We start from the raw sequence: 18,610 nt of genomic DNA on the forward strand, positions 1-18,610 counted from the left end.
CTTGATGATTTGTGAAAGAATATAGATCTACGATATAAATTTTACAGTAATCATTCAGAGAATTCTCGATCAATATTTTCTACAGTGGTTAGCTCAACTGGATTCGTCACTAAATTAGACGTTTAAATGTATTATAAATTCAAGATAAACTGTATACAAGCTGGTAAATGTTGATGCTTACGAGAAAGTATTATATGATTATCTCCACGAAAACATTTACGTTTTATAGCATACAATAAATGTCATAAACTACAAAATGGCAATGTGCTCAACATGTACAGGTGACGAATAACAATTATGTATACAATACACGTTAATGACACATTATGCCTCAGAAACGTAGAAAGTTTTCCGTCTTGAAAGGAAAAACATACGTTTTATAACGCTAGATAATGATTTTATAGCATTTTAGATGCTATCATCAGATAAAAGGTGCGCTGAATGTGAAATTATTTGTCATAAAAGTAGCAAAATGTAATCAAAGCAGTAACTGACTTCCATACACAAATCTCTTTAATTGTACTTATTGCCGAAGGGAAAAATCGTTCACGTAATTGGCAATGAGTAACTTTATTGAAAGTATAATAGGGAACCAAAATTAAAATCTTTAGAAAAATAGAATGTTAATGCTTTGCAGGGGCATAATGGGTCTCTAAAAACCAAATAATTGATATATACGAGACACTGTGTATAAGACTTAAGAAATTCTATGACACGGCCCGAGAAATAAAAGATTTTGCGTGCGCAGCAATTAAGCTATTTTTTTCACATAATTAAAACTGTATGCTCTTTATAAAGAATCATTTCCCCAGTAATGATGGTAATTTATTAGAAAAATCAAAATACTATAACATTTAAAATGATGGTAATAAAAAATATGCGCCTACGCATTGTGTGCAATGGACATTTAGATTCTTCCGCATACACATGTTTTTGTTACATTTTTTGTAACTACAATAAATTCTATTAACTGCAAAAAAATCTAAATGTTCTATAGTTTTATACAGATGTATCACAGCTTCTGTCAAATTGAAATACCAATTATGGTTTTACATGACTTTCAGTATTAACAAATGTGCTGATATTATTTTTTTAATACATGCCGAATGACCGTTCTTTGTTGGGAATGGTATATACGTATAACTCTCCGCCTGCAAACCAAATATTTGAATGAAATAATATATCATAGCTATCAAATTGAAACTTTAGATATCAACTTATACTCACCTCGGTTAGATATCCATTATGTTGCTTATAGATGTATAAATATTTTTCTAAATACAAAAGTATAACGATTGGGTCGGAAGGGAAGGTACCAAATAACAAACATGAAAATTTGTTCTTTCAATTCTGACTTGCGTGCCATTCATATAGAAACCATGTTGATAAAAGATTTGTTATTGATATGAAACCATACCATAGAATTCTGAACGCACTTATACTCGTACAATGACGTCAAACATAAAACATGATTCGTAACTTAAACAAAGATAATGAGAGGGTAATATGACGAACGCACGCACGGACGAACGAACGAACGTTTCTTTAATTAATCATTTAGTGTAAGATCAAATTGACAACAGAAGAAACTAGGTTAAATTTTTATTTCCATACGCAATGATTTTATCATATACAAGTTAACGTTTTCCCTAACAATGACAAATTGCACTTTCCATCACATTTATGGGGTTCACAAAGGTTAAAATAACTCGCAATTAAACACATACCTTGGAAACAATATATTGCTTTTGTTTTCAACTCAGCAACCAAGAATAGAAAAAGCCACGTTTGTGGTATGATACATACATTTAGAAATATATTTTTATATGCATAAAACGACATTTTTAGAATTTAACAAAAAATAAATTTTCAGATAAAAAAATGTATTTAGATGTATTTTATGACTCAATACTTCTTATTATAACGATATAACAATTATATTTGTACTTATTGTTAACAATGTATCTACTGTTGTATGGGATAGCCATTTAATTTGTTAAAGGCATGTCTGTTGATTTTCCTATTTGCAAACAAATACTTGCAGAAATACAAAGACGGTCTCCTGTACCCTTCCACGAAAATATCTCAAAGTAGACATCTAAATTAGTGACAATGACATATCGAGACAATATTGTTTACTTATATATCAAATATTCGTGTTGTTTCACCGTTTAGTACATATTTTACATATGTACATATTTTACATATAATTTTAAACAATTTTTTTTTATTTCCTTATAGCAACAGTTCTAATTATATGTTATTTTTTATTTAGCACCACCATTTATCTGATCATACAAATATTACAAATATTTTGATATTCACAAAAATGTTTTATTTTTCAAGTTAAATTAATATTGTTTAAAATACAATTTTATTTAGGTATAGATTTTTGCAACGTATGGCTGTTTCTTTTTTATGTAAATAAGGTAGAAATAATAAGAAAACAGTATTAAATCAAAGCAAAAGAAAATCTGCATTTATTAGCTATTATACAGCAATGATGAAATAAGTATTGATGTATTTATTTCTGGTTTTAGTATCACGTTAATAGATATAAATGTGTATATATATTCATTGTATATATATATATATTAAGACATACAGAGGTCAGGCCGGTCTGTGGGGTCAAGTCGTAAAGTGATGGATCACTGACCGCTCACAATTAATGAGATATTTTTATTTTTGTCTTTCGGTAGCTTTAAATTATGTTCACGCCCACAGACGAGCCATTAAAATACATTACAAAAATAGCCGTAAGTGAAAATGCGATTTAATAAAATATTTTATTGGAAAAAACCTTCAGTGGGCTCTGCCCTTTTGTGACAAACTATTATTGAAAGCTTCTTTTATTGACGTCTACTTCGTATTAAACATATTTGTTAAATAAGAAAAGAAAAACTTTATACAAGCAACCTCATCAAATATAATTGCATTAATTACTTTTTTCTGTTTTATATAGAACTTAGATCAGTATTAAAATGCAATAAAACAATTCAGAATTGAATATAAACCCACGCAATGTCAACAGTAAATCAAACCAAAAACAAAAAGCACTTAAATATTTTGAAGACGGTTTCGACTGACACTACCAATATATTTGCCCTTGCACAATAAGCATAGAACTTTATTTGGTATTTATGCATTTTAAGTTTATGAATATCATTCAAACATATTTTAACAAAGAACAGAAGCTGACATTGACAAAATATCTTCTAGCAATGCAGTACATATTAAATAGATGCACAACAATGATATTCATTATTCTTCCTTTTTTCTTTGATCTTTTGTTATATGTAATTAGCCTGTAAATACTTCACCTATCGATACACATTATAAACATATTATGAATATAATTTTGGTATTATTCAAAGCTCCGTGTCTAGACCGGCATTGGTTTAAACAATATTTATTTCTTCATCAATATTTACAGACAATATTACAATATATAAATTTCATTCAGGATTGAGTAGAAAGCTTGGAGCTTATATGAAACTCTCTCCTGTAAAAAAACATATCTACAATTTATTTTAGTAACAACATGACATAGCAAAAGTTCATTGTACCTGCATTTAATTCCTTCCATATATTACAAGAAGATAATAAATACCTACTATTTTGTAAAGGATTATAAAGAGGAGCTGAACATGTCAAATGTGTAATGCAATGCCTGTATCAAATTTAAATAATTTCTCGACATGGGGGAAAGGGAGATAAATAGACAAAAAAGAAAAAAAGAGATCAGAATAGAGACAAAAAGTGGAGTAAAGGGGGGGGGGGGGAGTCACTGTAATATAATGGAAAGTGTAGGTCCTATTTAAGAATATTACAAGAATTAATTTTTTTTGCCCCTTCTCTTATTTCTCTACGAATTAGCTTGACTCACTTTTTGTAGTGATGATAGGAACAAATATAATACATTACTAAATCATTTGTAACAATCTTATATGCGAATTAATCAACGATGGACAAACGTGTGTTGGAAATATTTCCTTCTGTTCTCAAAACTATACGTATGCGCCAAAATAAAAAGTGTGATACGTGAAATGTAATGCGCAACTTTATTAAAGTTTAATATATTTGATTTGACATAAAATCATAGAGAAAAAGTGCATAAAATTATAATTGTTGTTTGTTTTCTTTTCGTAGATCTATATGATCTTAGTGTAATTTTTTAGAACACCATATAACAAAAAATCACCAATTTAACATGTAATATTTGATTAGTTTGAGTCTGCTTTTTAAAAGCAATTGATTTTTGCAGCATTCGTCAACCATATTGTCATAAAGCCAAAAGATCACCTTGTAACACAAAATCAGCTTACCGACGAATTTGATAGAATACGAAACATTTGTTAAGTGTTCATTGAAACGATTGCTAAATAAATTTAAAGCCCCGGCTTATCGTCGAATACAAACATTTTTTATAACGTTAAACAAATTACCATACATGACTGCTTTGTCCCTTGTTTTCAGGTGAAAATAAAATGCATTCAAAAATATGCACCGTACAATTTATGCCTAAATAATTCATAAATATGACATTTATAATAAATCCTTTTATCTTATTTGACTGTTATCTTTGTAATTGTTATTCATTACGGAACACAGTTTTTCCACATGTTTGAACACATGATGTAGGAATCATCATTCTTGTGAAAGATTAATTATTTCAAATCATCTTAACTTCATATAGATCTAATTATATTCTAAATACTCGGGTCACGAATTGTGCGTATTTACAATCGGTAAGATGTTTAGTTCAAACAAAAATAAAATTATGTATGAATATAAATTCATTCTAGTCTCACTTCCTTGTAGGAAACATGTTATTAAAATAATATTGCAATGTAATAATACAGAACGTCTATGTTAAAGGAGCAAATAAAGTGTTCAATGAGTACAAATTTCATGTCTTTGCTGTATACAACCAGCAAAAACTATTTTAATAAATATATTAAGTCTTTACAAGCACTACATATGATGTTATTAAAAACTACATGTAGCAACATTTGATTTACAATGAAACAAGACATAACAGCATACACCTTTTTCAGTTTTAAAAGTTTTCCTTACTGTACGTAGAAAGGGTATATGATCTTTCCAACAGACATGTGTATATACAGCTTGACAAATGACATTAATTCATAATTCAAGGAATGTGATATCTAAGTAATGTTTTTGTTCATTTCAGGTTCAACAAATGACCAGCATCCAGCCGATATATCTGTGTTTGGTGACCCTTTAAAAGACAGTGATATTTCAATTAAAATACAGACACCTATTCAAACATATAATTTAAATCTTGAAAGACTTAATAATACTTTACTCCATAAAGACTTTACAGTTTTAAATGTATTCACGGATCCAACTGGGAAAACCGTTTTTCACGAAGACTCAGTGAAGGTAACTTATAAAGTTTCTCATATGTATAACATCTTCCGGTTCCCAATCAATATCTGAATAATTAATATTAGTATTACTAGTATATTTATTTGTAGTATTCTTTCATTAGATGCAATTTTTTTATCACATTTTATCTTTACCTTTTAAGTAAAAAAAAATCTAACCAACTGTGCAAAACTCTTGGTGTAAAAAATCTTGTCTGGCATTATTTGTTTCATTGATGCTCTTTTTGATTTAAAGTGTGCGTTTTAAAAAATCCTTTTCTAGGCTTAAAGTGTACTATTAATGTAACTCAATCGTGTTTGTTCTTTTATTGTACTTATATTTTTGTATTGAAAGCAAATCTTGATAGTTCATAGACAATATATGCACAATCTTATCTAATTTTTTATCGTTTGTGCTGGATATACAAAAGAGAGACAACTCGTTATATTTTAAAATAATTATCTGCATTAGTTGTCCATGTTTTAATTTGTTCTGTTCTCTTATTCTTTAATATCTAAAACTACATGTTCAACAGGGAAATAAATGCAAATTTCATATTAAAGCATACAATGTACAGGTCACTGAGCGCAAAAAATAGAGGAATATCACTATAATAATACATCATTAAAACCCAGACTGTAATTTATACAATACTGTCTTGAATACTAATTAGCAAAAGAATGTATATATCATAAAAAACTATATTATCTCTTACAGCATAAATTGCACGACAAATCAAAAGAGCTTAACTTTTACCACGATCCATTATCTGGTACGCTAGTAAGCGTCCGAGCCAATCATAAACCATCTACAGACAATCTCAAACATTTTGTGGTAAGAAAGCTGTGTTTTATCACCTTTATTCTATGTTTATATATATTTTATCATTCACCTGACACCTCGATCAATCAACGTGGCAATTAGAAATGGTATAGTATTGTGTTTTTGGGAATTATCGATTGGTCGAAATGGTCCCCGCACCAATTACGTGAGGATAGTGCTGTACTATGGTTGTGGACGAATATCCTATTTCTACAAACAACATCCATGAACATGTCTAGACAATCCCAGTCCGGAGCATTTCAATTTTGTCATGTTGTGCGATCTTGAAAGTCAACTGCATTTCATTTGAAAATAAAAACCCAAAGCAGTTAAATAATGTTACCTTGCAAGATTTAAGCTGATTTTAATGTTCAAATTTGTGTTATACAAAACTCTCGAAAGATAAAGAACTATCTATTTTCCTTAGACTGTGTCCAGAACTCCGATATTGATCAAACAAGTCAGTTTATTTTGATAGCTTCGTTTTCTTCCATGATTCATTTCCCTTTTTACGAATTTTCTTATAACAGCATCTTGTCCTGAAAGGGAAATGTTTTCAATACCTTCAGGGTTGAATTGTTCTGTTGCACCTTTTCCCCCTTTTCATTTATTTACACAATAAACATAGATAAAACCGAGTTTGCGTTTGTTTATTCGTATTTTCGTTGCTTGTACATTTATTAAATAACATCAAAAGAAAATTGAAATTCTGTTATTTTGGTTAAGATTAATATTACGTCGATATATTCTTTACAAGATGTAAGATGTTCATATGCATAGTCTATATATAAACATTCAAATGTTATTTAATTGCAGGAAGGAATTATTCATGATGACGTCATAATAGCACCACCAGTTGCTCACAAACGTCATAAAAGATCATTACATCAACACACACATACCATGTGGAGAAAAGCTCCAGAAATTCATAATTTTATTGATGATGAACTGTTTGGTATAACTTTTTCGTTTATATATAGATATTTACATTAATCCATAATGATTTTCTTAAACATTGTTATAAACATTTCATATAGAATTGATCAACAAGGGACAACAAAGTTCATCACATTATTCAGCCACTTCGGCTGAATGGAAATGTACTCAGAGTGAAGAACAATACTTATTTATTTAGTATTATCTAAAAATGAACAAAATGTGTGTGTTTTATCACTACTTAAGAAATTTGTAACAATAATACATTTTGTATTTTTAGTTATAGAATCTACAGTATTTGATTTTTTCCAATTGCAGTTCCACCAAATATAGACAAATTAAAATTCCCTACAACTATTACACCACTCGGACCTACATCTTACGACAACGTTCCATATACACATGTTAACAGAACTAAACGTCAGGTGACACTGACGTCATCAAAAATTGAACCGGAACTTCTTTTATTTTGTGATAACGCTATGGTTCAACAATTTGAAGGGGACACAGACGAACTTCTTGAATATCTTCTACATTTCTGGCACGCAGTAAGAAAAAAAGTGATAAATATATCGAATTTAACCAATGATTGTTCTCAGACAAGGAGGTGGTGGCGTCAGGGCAATTATTATAAATTTTCCCTACTGGCATGCGAGCAGTTCCCGTACAAAAATCGTAGTTACTTAAACATTATTTTTTATTACACTCGCTCACCAAAATTTGAATGTTACACGTCACTATTCGGCTCGTCACACAAATCATGGAAATTCCATCATGTTCTAAACATAGAATAACCCTTAGTTATGAGGCCTCATATGGGGTACCGAAATTATCCTTTATTTTGTATGAAGAGAAGTAGTTCCCGTACATAAAATTTAACCCATTATAATTATACAATTTTGTTATATCGGACCTATTTTTCAATTATAATTGTTGAACAGACCATTTTCTAAGAGATAAATAGATGTAATTCAGGAAATAGAGCGTAGACTAAACGCTGGTATCTATTACCCGGTACCGTTACCCCAACGCATTCTCATACAATGGCATGCTTGAATGCATGATATTTTACGCATCAAAGCCATAAAATTATTTAATATAGTAATATTGATCAAAATTCTGATAATTAAACAAGTTTTCATCACATTGCCTACTTATCTGTAAACAGGTGGTATTAGTGGAAAACCCTTTAACAGGCCTCACGTGTAAGTATTTTAGCGCATGCGCGCAAGGACGGAATCCCCCAGAGAAAACAAGGTCACGTTTTGACAACGCACAGGTGAAAGTGATTTAAAATGAGACTTTTATACGAACTGCCGAACTGACACTTAGATTTTGTCTCTTTTATGCATCTGCTTGATTTGAAATGAATTTTTGAAGATTGCAAGTAAAAATCAAGCGTTTAAATGAAAAATACGGGTACTGCTTCTGTACGGGAACTGCTCGCATGCCAGTACTTTACTGCCAGACTTATTTAAAATATTTTGTCATCAAATAATAATTTCTAGCAATATAGTTTTATGCGATTTATTTGCACCAAGAAAAGACGCTCTATTTAGCACTGTTCACACATACTGGAATTTCATGAGTAAGATTATAGTGGATAGGTCTACAATAGGCGCAATTTTCGTATTTTTATTTCAGATAAATACTATAGGGTAAACAGTGTCCTTATACAGTGCTAAAGGCACGTGTTTCATTTGCTATATGAACGCATCGTAAAAAAATATATTTCAGATTTCCTAACAAAACATTTTATTACAATGTATATCAAATTGTGTTTTTTAGTTATGTCAGAACAGCTAGTGGCTAATATGATTATTCAATGCCTTAAAAATCTGACCATGATGAATAAAGTCAAATTATTTATTTCTTCAATGTTTAATTTTTAAGTTATCATTTTCAGGTTAACTGGAAATTTCTAACAATATCACTACAAAGACAGTGGCCACATATAGATCTCAAGATTCGAGAAATAGGGGTATTTCGAGACCCGTCAGCCCAGCCATTTATAGAGGAGAATCGTATACGACGTGGCAGTAGGTTGTTCTCCCTGTATGACGCCATGGACAGTCTACAAAGATGGCTTGTCAAGTACGAAACTGTCCTTCCATTACATGATGCTGCATTTCTGCAAACAGGGTAAATAGTTTACAACAGAATTTGATAAGCACATACAAATCATTGTATTAAATTATTACAGTTTATGTGAAATATGAAATGAATGAATCTTATTTAAAATACTTTATAATCCCTTTTAATACAATTTCCAAGGTTTGTTCAAGGTTTATAGTTCAATTTTGGAAATGAAGGTAGTTTATCAGTTTTTGTTTTCTAGGTTTACAAATGCAGTTTTGTTAAAAATGATTAGTGTATATTTTATTCAACTTTAGTAATTATGCTCTAGATGCCTTTTCTGAAGAGTATTCATTTTCAGTGAGGACACAGAGTTTCGATAGCGCGTGGGTTCAAACCCCAGAATGATTTTTTTCATTTTTTTTCTTTCTGCTTTTGTTGGTTACAATACAAGAATACAAGATATGATTTTTTTCCAGAAATGATGCCTGTAGAATGACAAGTCATACACGACGGTTTAAAGACAGTAGATTTACGAGTGATGAAGATGAAGAGGAAATAGATGGTTGTGTAGCAGGAACAGCAGGTGAGACTGGTCAACTTGACGAGCTGAAATATAATCTTCTTGATCAGAGATTATTTAAGTGTGAACAACTAAAACTTGTTGACAATTTAGAAAAAAAACCTTTCATTGTTTTGTAGAAAAAATGAAGACATCATAGAGACATTACATTGTATAAAGAAAACGTCAAAAAGATTTGAAATGGCGAAGATAACATTCACGCGGATGGAAGAAAATGTACAGACTTATCAATATTCAACATTGCATTGTTATCTTGTAAATTTCATCTACGAGTAATATAATAAATTGATATACATTACTTATGTAGTTCATAGTGTGTATATGTTTGATTAGCTGAATGATTATGAAATCAGATCACGTGATTATTTATGCAATCAAATGTCAATTTCAATCGGTCAGAGATAATTACCCAGCGAACATTAAAAACAGCTGCTTCGTTATAGTAATGATATGAAACATTTATAAATAAAAGTTCAATGTAATCATTTAAAACTAGAGACAATTGTCGCTTGACTACCACACTATCATTTATATCACATACAGGCCAGTATTTATCTGCCTGGCATATAACCCACGTGATAGAAAAGACTCTGCAAATGTCATACATAAAACGTGGAATTATTAATTTATCTCTATAAGGTCATATATTGTACTCTAATTAGTCTGGTCATAAAGACGTTATATTTACTCGCACAATGGAGGACGTGATATCTTTAAGTCAACATAACAGTTTAAACATTAATCCTTTTGATGTTATTTTTTTACAAAAAATAAAATATCGGTCAAATTAAAATCACGATATAAAGCATAAATAAAATGAACATTTTTTTTTCATTCCTGTGGAATGACGAAATATATGTTATATAATATTGTGGTCATGGATTAAGAGCATGTGAAAAGCTTATTGCCTGAAAGAAATAACGCTCAATGTAACATAATATGTCATGAGAGTAGCAAAACGTATGTATACAACGTTGTGATTTGACTTCCATTCAAAATACTTAATTACGATAACTTTACGAATTACGAAAACCCAAAAGTTGCAAAAGTTTGCTTACCTATGTGGCCAATGAGTAACGTTTTTGAAACCTATTCGTAACAATATCAAAGGGTTACTTAACGGTCTAGCAAAATATATAACCTGCATGAATTTTCTAATCGTACGTATTTGGAAAAGTCATAATTCGATTAAAAAATGTTTTAAAATCATCACTTCACAAAATTGTAAGTTGGTCAGTCCAGTCTGAAGTATAGAGCGTTATTAGATTACACGACTGAGTTGATTGGACAAAATGTTATCTATATTACATCATTGTTAGAGTTAGATAGCAGAATATAATATTACAGACTATAATATTACAGTAGAAATCTATATTATATGCGCTAAGCGCAGCATTTTGATTAAAACTGATTACTGTTCACGTTTGGATATGATGAACTATCATAATTATAGACAATACATATATACATGATCTAAAAACAAGCACGCATTTACGTTTCTATCATGTTTGTCATGCTAGATATTTTAAAACCTGCAATATAATTATACAATTAAAGAAATTCTGCTTTTTCGAATAATTTAAATATAAGTAAGGAAACTGATTTCCTTTTAATGGCATGATTAATCAAATCATTTCCTTACAAGGCCTATTTCTAAAGGTCAGACATAATTTAATTACTTTTGAGTACTAATTTGATTTTTTTTATAAATAGAATGAGATGGCAAAACATAACTTCGAAAGAAATCATCGATAATTATATTATGTACGTTCGAACGTGTAAAAATGTAACATAGGTTTGACTCAGTTTTTATATCACCTGCACTAAAGTAATCGACTATGTTTGACTATTAAGCAAACATTATTTCCTTTGTGAGTCATGGTTATAAACAGAAAATGTTAATAATTTACATTGAGCAATATATCTGGAACACAAAATATCTGGTGTACACAGACTTCAGTTGAACAGAAAAATAACCATGCTCATCAGATTTATTGAAACTCCCCCCCCCCCGCCCCCCCCCACCTCCTGTTATCATGCTGTATGATACTGCAATACTTTCCTTGATACAAGCTCTACTAAAATCTATGTACAAATACATATACTAATAAGGTCTATGAATAAATTTTATTAATGTTATCACATCATCGATAAGACTTTTCACTTATATCCACTTTCTTTATTTTTTCAATCTGTTACAGCAATATTTCAATTTCAGTTGTGGCAGATAACATTTTTTGGTTCTCATCATTTTCCCCTGTTTCTGAACAGTTGTGTTTTATTTTCAGGCGTTGCTTACGTCAGAGGGTCTTGCTTGTCGGCACCATACTTTCGAAAACTTGCTTACAACTTTGGTATTGGAGAAGCATCAACAAGTTTTAATGGTGTAATCATTGCCGCTCATGAAGTTGGACACTTGTAAGAGTTCCATTTATTCATTATCAACTTTATCAAAGTTATTTCATTTTGTGAACAGTAAAAATGTCTCTCTTTGAGGGATTTATTTAAAGTATCTGACGCATCTTTTACTTAGTTGTTCTTTATTAAATGCAAAGTTCTTGATAAATTAAAAATAGACATGGTTTATTTTAAAAACGGATTACAATTAATCCAACTGGTACTGCACAATCAAACTTATAAGTAACTATTCCCAAAAGTAGAACATAAAGATAATACAAATGTAACAATACAAACAAACACTTTTAGATCCATTCCAAGAGATCACTTCATAGGGTTTATAGGCTATATAGTTACAGTGACCTTTAAGTTAAATTAATTTAGGAATAGACAGTTTCAGTTTTTGAAGAATATCAAATGGTGATATTAGACGTTACAGATCGTGATTGAAGCATTGAGGCAATAACTCAACTGATTAATATCTGAAACTGTCATATTCGTATTCTATATAAATCATGATCTTTGAGTTTAAGCTGCTCTATCAATGGATTAAACACGAGGCAAGACTGGTGTGTCTATCTAAATAAAACACATGGTCCTCACTGACGCACAAACACAAAACAAATTGTCGCCTTAGTGCAATAACGGAATAAGTCCTTCTTAATGTAATAACAGTTAATCAGTTATTGCACTAAAGTGACGAAATAGAATGTCTTAGCAAAGCAATTAGTTATTCTCATTTGATCATGCATTGACTGATAATTTTACAATGTCAATTAAATGTCAAATAAAACATAACACTCACTGTCTGATACTATTTAGCAAACTATACTTCCATTGTGAGTCATTGTCTACAATGGTATTACATTTAGCAAAATATCGGGAATACAAAATATAGGTTTCAGTTAGAGCATTGCAGTGCTACCATGGAGAAAATTTATCACGTTCATCAAATTTATTGAAAGTTTTTTTTTTTCTGTTAACATGCTATCATTATGATAGTGAATACTTCCCTTGATTCTAGCACAACTACAAAAGTCTATGTACAAATATTATACATCATTTGTATACGCCCATCTATATCTAATATGACGTCATCCGGTCCATAAATCGCATACAGACAGGCTACCCAGTCCATAATTCTTATATGGACTGGATGACGTCATATTAAATATAGAATGGCGTTATATGCAAATCATGTATAGTATTATATTTATTTTGTTGTTAAATGATTCGTTTTACTGAATTTATTGCTATGTTTCACATGAATCTATTACATGTTGATCAAAAGTCATAATTTGTTTTTAATTTGATTATAAATTTTATCTATACAGTTTGTGAAATTCTTAAAGTCCTGTTTTTTTGCCTAGTAACATCAAATATTTAGTTTGATTAACAAAAATGGAATATTAAAAGAAGAGCATGATTTATTGCTGCATCGTTTGAAAATGATAAATTAAAATCCGACAAGGGTTTGAGATATTTGACACACTGAACAAATAAAATTGTTATTATTATTTTAAACAAATTATAATAAAAATGACAGCAACAAAAGGGGTGAAAGGATTTAGATTCGGTATAATATAACAAATAAAACATGGCCTTGAGAGCAATATGCAAGTTTACGGACTGGTTGGTCAGACCTCGGAAGGTATACGGCCCTCAGCTGCGCTTCGGGCCGTAAACCTTCCTCAGTCTGACCAGCCAGTCCTCAAGGCCATGTTTTATTTGTTAATTGTACATTTACATATACCATAAAGGTCTTTGAATGAATTAATTTATCATCTTCCATGTTTTACTCGTTTATAACATATCTTCAATATGTCGCATTATTCATCGAGATACATTTACAGTTAACGTCCGAATTGTAAAATTAAGACAAACAACATATGTTTCACTGCACTTCATGCACAAATTATTTGTATGGAATAATGTTACTCATATTAGAATATTCATAAAAGTTCTGATCTAATCATTACCATTCTAATATATGTTGTAGAGACATTTGTGCATGAATAACTACATGCCAGAATGTCATTGTCATGCAATATGTATTCACGTTTGCATCATATTTGCATGCTTTCATGTATCGAAAGAAATAAAGATTATGTTATGTTATGTTAAGTTGCGTTATGTTATGTTTTTGTTATGTTATGTTATGTTATGTTATGTTATGTTATGTTATGTTATGTTATGTTATGTTATGTTATGTTATGTTATGTTATGTTATAGCCTGACATAATAGAGTTGTGAAGAGTTTTGTCTTACCTTTAATCTGTTAGTAACCTGGGTTCCAGTCTGTCGATTTTTATGGTTTTGTTTGGCAAATCGACACTATCGACGTTGATACTATCAAAACGACGAACGAATACGGAAATATGCTATGAATAAAGCAAAAAATGTTATAAATAAGCAAAAACTATCAACGCCTGACTCCCAGACTAATCTGTTAGGTTTAAGACAATAAAAGTATGTTTTGTTTTCTATTTGTTATATTCAGACTAGGCGCATATCACGACGGTGAGGCAGAGGCCCGAGGGTGTGCCAGTAATTCTGGCTACATTATGAGTTATTCCAGGGAAGATGCCTATAAATTCAGCCGGTTTTCACCATGCTCTATATCAAGCTTTCAAAACTTTCTCAAGTATGTGAACAAACATGTGTCTCAAATAAAATCTATTATTAGTCTTCATACCATTTTTTGTTTCAAAACAAAAAAGCACAAGTGCAATATTTTTCAATGTTGTTGTTTTTACAACAAAAACGAAACTTTCTTTCTATAAAAAAAAGAATACAAATTTGTCATATGCGCATGTTACACTTAAGTAATTTGATTTAACTATGTTACAATTTAATCCGGGCATGTCAAAATATCGCCAAATATAAATGTGTGTGTGTTTCAAATGAATCAAATAAAGCACGCATTAATTATGGGGTACATGTATATCAGCTATAATAACTATATATATAACTATAAATCAGTCTAGTAAATCGACTGTTAATAAAAATAATTGCGCCATTCTTGACCAATTAAATTTTTGTACTAATGGCCACTAATCATAAATATCTATAATTTTTAGTATGGATCGTTCTGCATGCCTCAGACAAAGGGCAAGCAATGAAATTATGAAATTTCCGACGTCATTTCCTGGAACATACATGTCTATAAATGAGCAATGCCGAAGATTTACCGGTGGACCACCTTGCGAGGTAAAACACTCATTAATAATGAAATAATTTGATGGTTTAAGACATTTTTTCTATGAAAGCATCTTTCTGTTTTATGATAGATCCCTTTTCTGACCTTTTATTTGAATAACAATATATTTAACCACATACATTAATATATGCTCTTTTGTTAACAAAAATGTTCTTGTGAAATTCTTATTGTATCCACAAATCTGATAATTAGAATTAGACAGGTCAGGGATTCAATGCATAAAGTATTTTAACAATAACAATGATTATGAACAGTTAAAAATAAATCTTAAACATTTTTATGCCCCCACAAAGTGGGGGGGGGGCATATAGCGTTGCACTTGTCCGTCCGTCCGTCCGTACGTCTGTCTGTTCGTACGTCTGTCCGTACGTCCCGAAATCTTGTGAACGCAACTCCTCTTAAACCGGATGGCAGATTTTGCTTAAACTTCCAGTGATGAACAACCTTAATGTGAAGATGGTAGTAAAAGAAGGAATTTTTGCTGCGACCAAATTTAACAGAATTATGGCCCTTTGTTGATTTTTTCACTATATACCATATAGAAATTTTGTGAACACTCCTCTTAAACCGGATGGCAGATTTTGCTTAAACTTCCAGGGATGAACAACCTTAATGTGTAGATGGTAGTAAAAGAAGGAATTTTTGCTGCGACCAAATTTAACAGAATTATGGCCCTTTGTTGATTTTTTCACTATATACTATGTAGAAATTTTGTGAACGCAACTCCTCTTAAACCGGATGGCAGATTTTGCTTAAACTTCCAGGGATGAACAACCTTAATGTGTAGATGGTAATAAAAGAAGAAATTTTCGCTGCGACCAAATTTAACAGAATTATGGCCCTTTGCTATTTTTTTCACTATATACCATATATATGTTGTCGGTGGGGGGGGGGGGGCATCCGTGTCCTTTGGACACAGTTCTAGTTCGTTTTTCTTTTAAGGCCTACTGTAAGTACTGCAAAGAAATTTGCATTTTTTTAAGACTGCTCTAATCAACATTGGACCTTTCTTAGTTTGATGTTTGATGTTTCATGCATGTCTTTTCCTTGTAATAGAGCTTATCGAACTAGATAAAATGATAAAAAAGGAAAGGTATGATAACAGATTTTGTACAAGATCATTGTTATTTGATTTTTTTAAGATTGGACCTAAGCAATGTGAGCATCTATGTTGTGATGATGCCAAGGGTCAGTGGAGATATACGCGTTCGGAACCAGCTGTTGATGGGACTTCTTGTGGTAAAAGAAATGTAAGAGTTGGTCAAATGTATATTTACTCCATTTAAACAAGTTGCTATGTATTTACTTGGTCCTCTGTAAAATGTATTACAAAATTGATTTTACCTCTTGCATAAAATTGGATCGTCTTTTCATCTTTCAGAACTTATGGTATCACCTATAAATTTTTAAAAGCTTTATATAAGATCTGATGTTACTGTCATTATTTGCTTTGGCATTGACGAATGTTAAAACTGTATATGTAATAGATTTAAATGTGTCTATTACTAACTATAAGTGGCCCTTTCCGAAATTATTGACTCGCGCTTCATTTTTATCTATATTATTTTTATTTGCAGGTATGTTTGAATGGTCAATGTATTTCATTAGCGTCATTTGGATAATTGTTTATGTGTATGTATACATATTTGATATATGAATAAATCTTAATCTTAGATTGCATATTCGTACTGGCGGCATGCTTTTATAAACACAGTAGTATGCATCTATCTTAAAAATAATTCAACCAGACCAGAAGTTGGTTCGGTCACCTGTACCAAGTTTGGTGCTGTTGTCCAAAGTAAGAGTAACCGAAAATAATTTGTTTTCATCGGGACTTAGTTTGAACATATCTGAAACATCCCAGTGCAGTTATATATAAAAAGTCATTTGCTGATCTAAACATGATTTTAAGATCTTTCATTACAATTATGTCCATGCTGATTGCGTGAATTATTGTATCATAGCTAATTCTTTGAACATTACAGGTACTTTATTTATTTCTGCCACATCGACACAATATTTGTGAAGGGAGGAAGAACTGTGATGCGCTACCAGCCTTTCTGGAAAGTTATTTATAATATATGATTCAACAGATCGTTGATATAACCTATGGAGTGTAAACATTACCACTGTCAGTTTTAGATGTCATCCATATGTGTTAAGAACAAAGTGTTATTCAGCTGTTCATATACTTCTGAAAATATCATAATTGTTTTAGTTTGGAGCAATAAGCGCAGTTTTTTTTCCTTTGATTTTAACTGGAAATCTAAAACATTGTTCCACATATTATCATACATCGATCTTCTAATCGGACAAATTGAATTCCAGTCGCATTAAAAAAGGTAAAAACTATAACAGTTAACGTGAAACTAAACATGTTTGTGGTTAATAGTTTACATGAAACTATTTTCTTCCCGTAACAACGTTTATGGCTTCTGAAGAATCATTGTATTTTAAAAGGTTTCAGAAATTCAAACAGAATGATTAATTTCTTCATTCGGATATAAAATCCCTTTTCCTTGTTTTTGTTTATCTATTTATTCTGTAAATAATGTGAATTACACTTTGTGATATGTAATGTTGTCCATCTATTATTTGTTAAATGCTGTTGTTAAACTGGGCACTAAACTTACTATACAATAAATTAATAATTCTATATTTGTAACATTACTTCAACTCACTCTTAATAACATTAATTCAATTATATATCTTTTTTAAAATAACTCCAAACAATCAAAACACACAAGAAGGGTTATTTTATGTGAAAAGATATTTCACAAACAAACTATCAAGGTGTTAATGAAAACATCAAAACCATTTCTGTTACATCAATTTGATTATAATGTTTATGTCTATTTCACACAGAATATTGTCATTAGTACATGTTATAACTTAATAAAATGTTTTTATTTGATGAACGACTCTCTTTTGTCTATGGTTATGGGATCGTGTATAACATTCCTGTGTTATAAAATAGGGTTTAACGTATAAGTATTTATGTAAAAAGTGATACCTATCAATATTGTTTCTGTAAACAGAAAGATATCTGTTAGTTTTCTTGATTTGAAGCAAGAAGAATCTTTAAAAAAGATACTTGGCCGTGATAAATTTGCTTTTACATAAACTTGCAAAAATCATTTCTTTAAAGATATGACAGCAATGCCTGTTAAATGATGAAATAATGA

The 18,610-nt window shown here is 30.5% G+C and overlaps 1 protein-coding gene across 1 annotated transcript in view; it reads left to right on the forward strand.

Annotated features, from left to right (window-relative positions):
- Nucleotides 1-18,339, forward strand: part of LOC132743085 (A disintegrin and metalloproteinase with thrombospondin motifs like) — a 30,842-nt gene extending 12,503 nt beyond the window's left edge. Inside the window, exons 3-14 of the mRNA XM_060731595.1 lie at nucleotides 5,195-5,406; nucleotides 6,109-6,225; nucleotides 7,030-7,168; nucleotides 7,468-7,697; nucleotides 9,056-9,291; nucleotides 9,705-9,811; nucleotides 12,097-12,226; nucleotides 14,706-14,849; nucleotides 15,286-15,415; nucleotides 16,568-16,675; nucleotides 17,003-17,057; nucleotides 17,411-18,339. Of these exons, the coding sequence (XP_060587578.1) occupies nucleotides 5,195-5,406; nucleotides 6,109-6,225; nucleotides 7,030-7,168; nucleotides 7,468-7,697; nucleotides 9,056-9,291; nucleotides 9,705-9,811; nucleotides 12,097-12,226; nucleotides 14,706-14,849; nucleotides 15,286-15,415; nucleotides 16,568-16,675; nucleotides 17,003-17,047 (1,598 nt within the window). The 3' untranslated portion in view covers nucleotides 17,048-17,057; nucleotides 17,411-18,339. The remainder of the gene's footprint in view (nucleotides 1-5,194; nucleotides 5,407-6,108; nucleotides 6,226-7,029; nucleotides 7,169-7,467; nucleotides 7,698-9,055; nucleotides 9,292-9,704; nucleotides 9,812-12,096; nucleotides 12,227-14,705; nucleotides 14,850-15,285; nucleotides 15,416-16,567; nucleotides 16,676-17,002; nucleotides 17,058-17,410) is intronic.
- Nucleotides 18,340-18,610: the final 271 nt, after the last annotated feature.

This window comes from Ruditapes philippinarum, unplaced genomic scaffold (genome assembly GCF_026571515.1).
Source record: "Ruditapes philippinarum isolate M1 unplaced genomic scaffold, ASM2657151v2 ctg9111_1_1_1_1, whole genome shotgun sequence".
In the NCBI taxonomy this organism is placed as follows: Eukaryota; Metazoa; Mollusca; class Bivalvia; order Venerida; family Veneridae; genus Ruditapes; species Ruditapes philippinarum.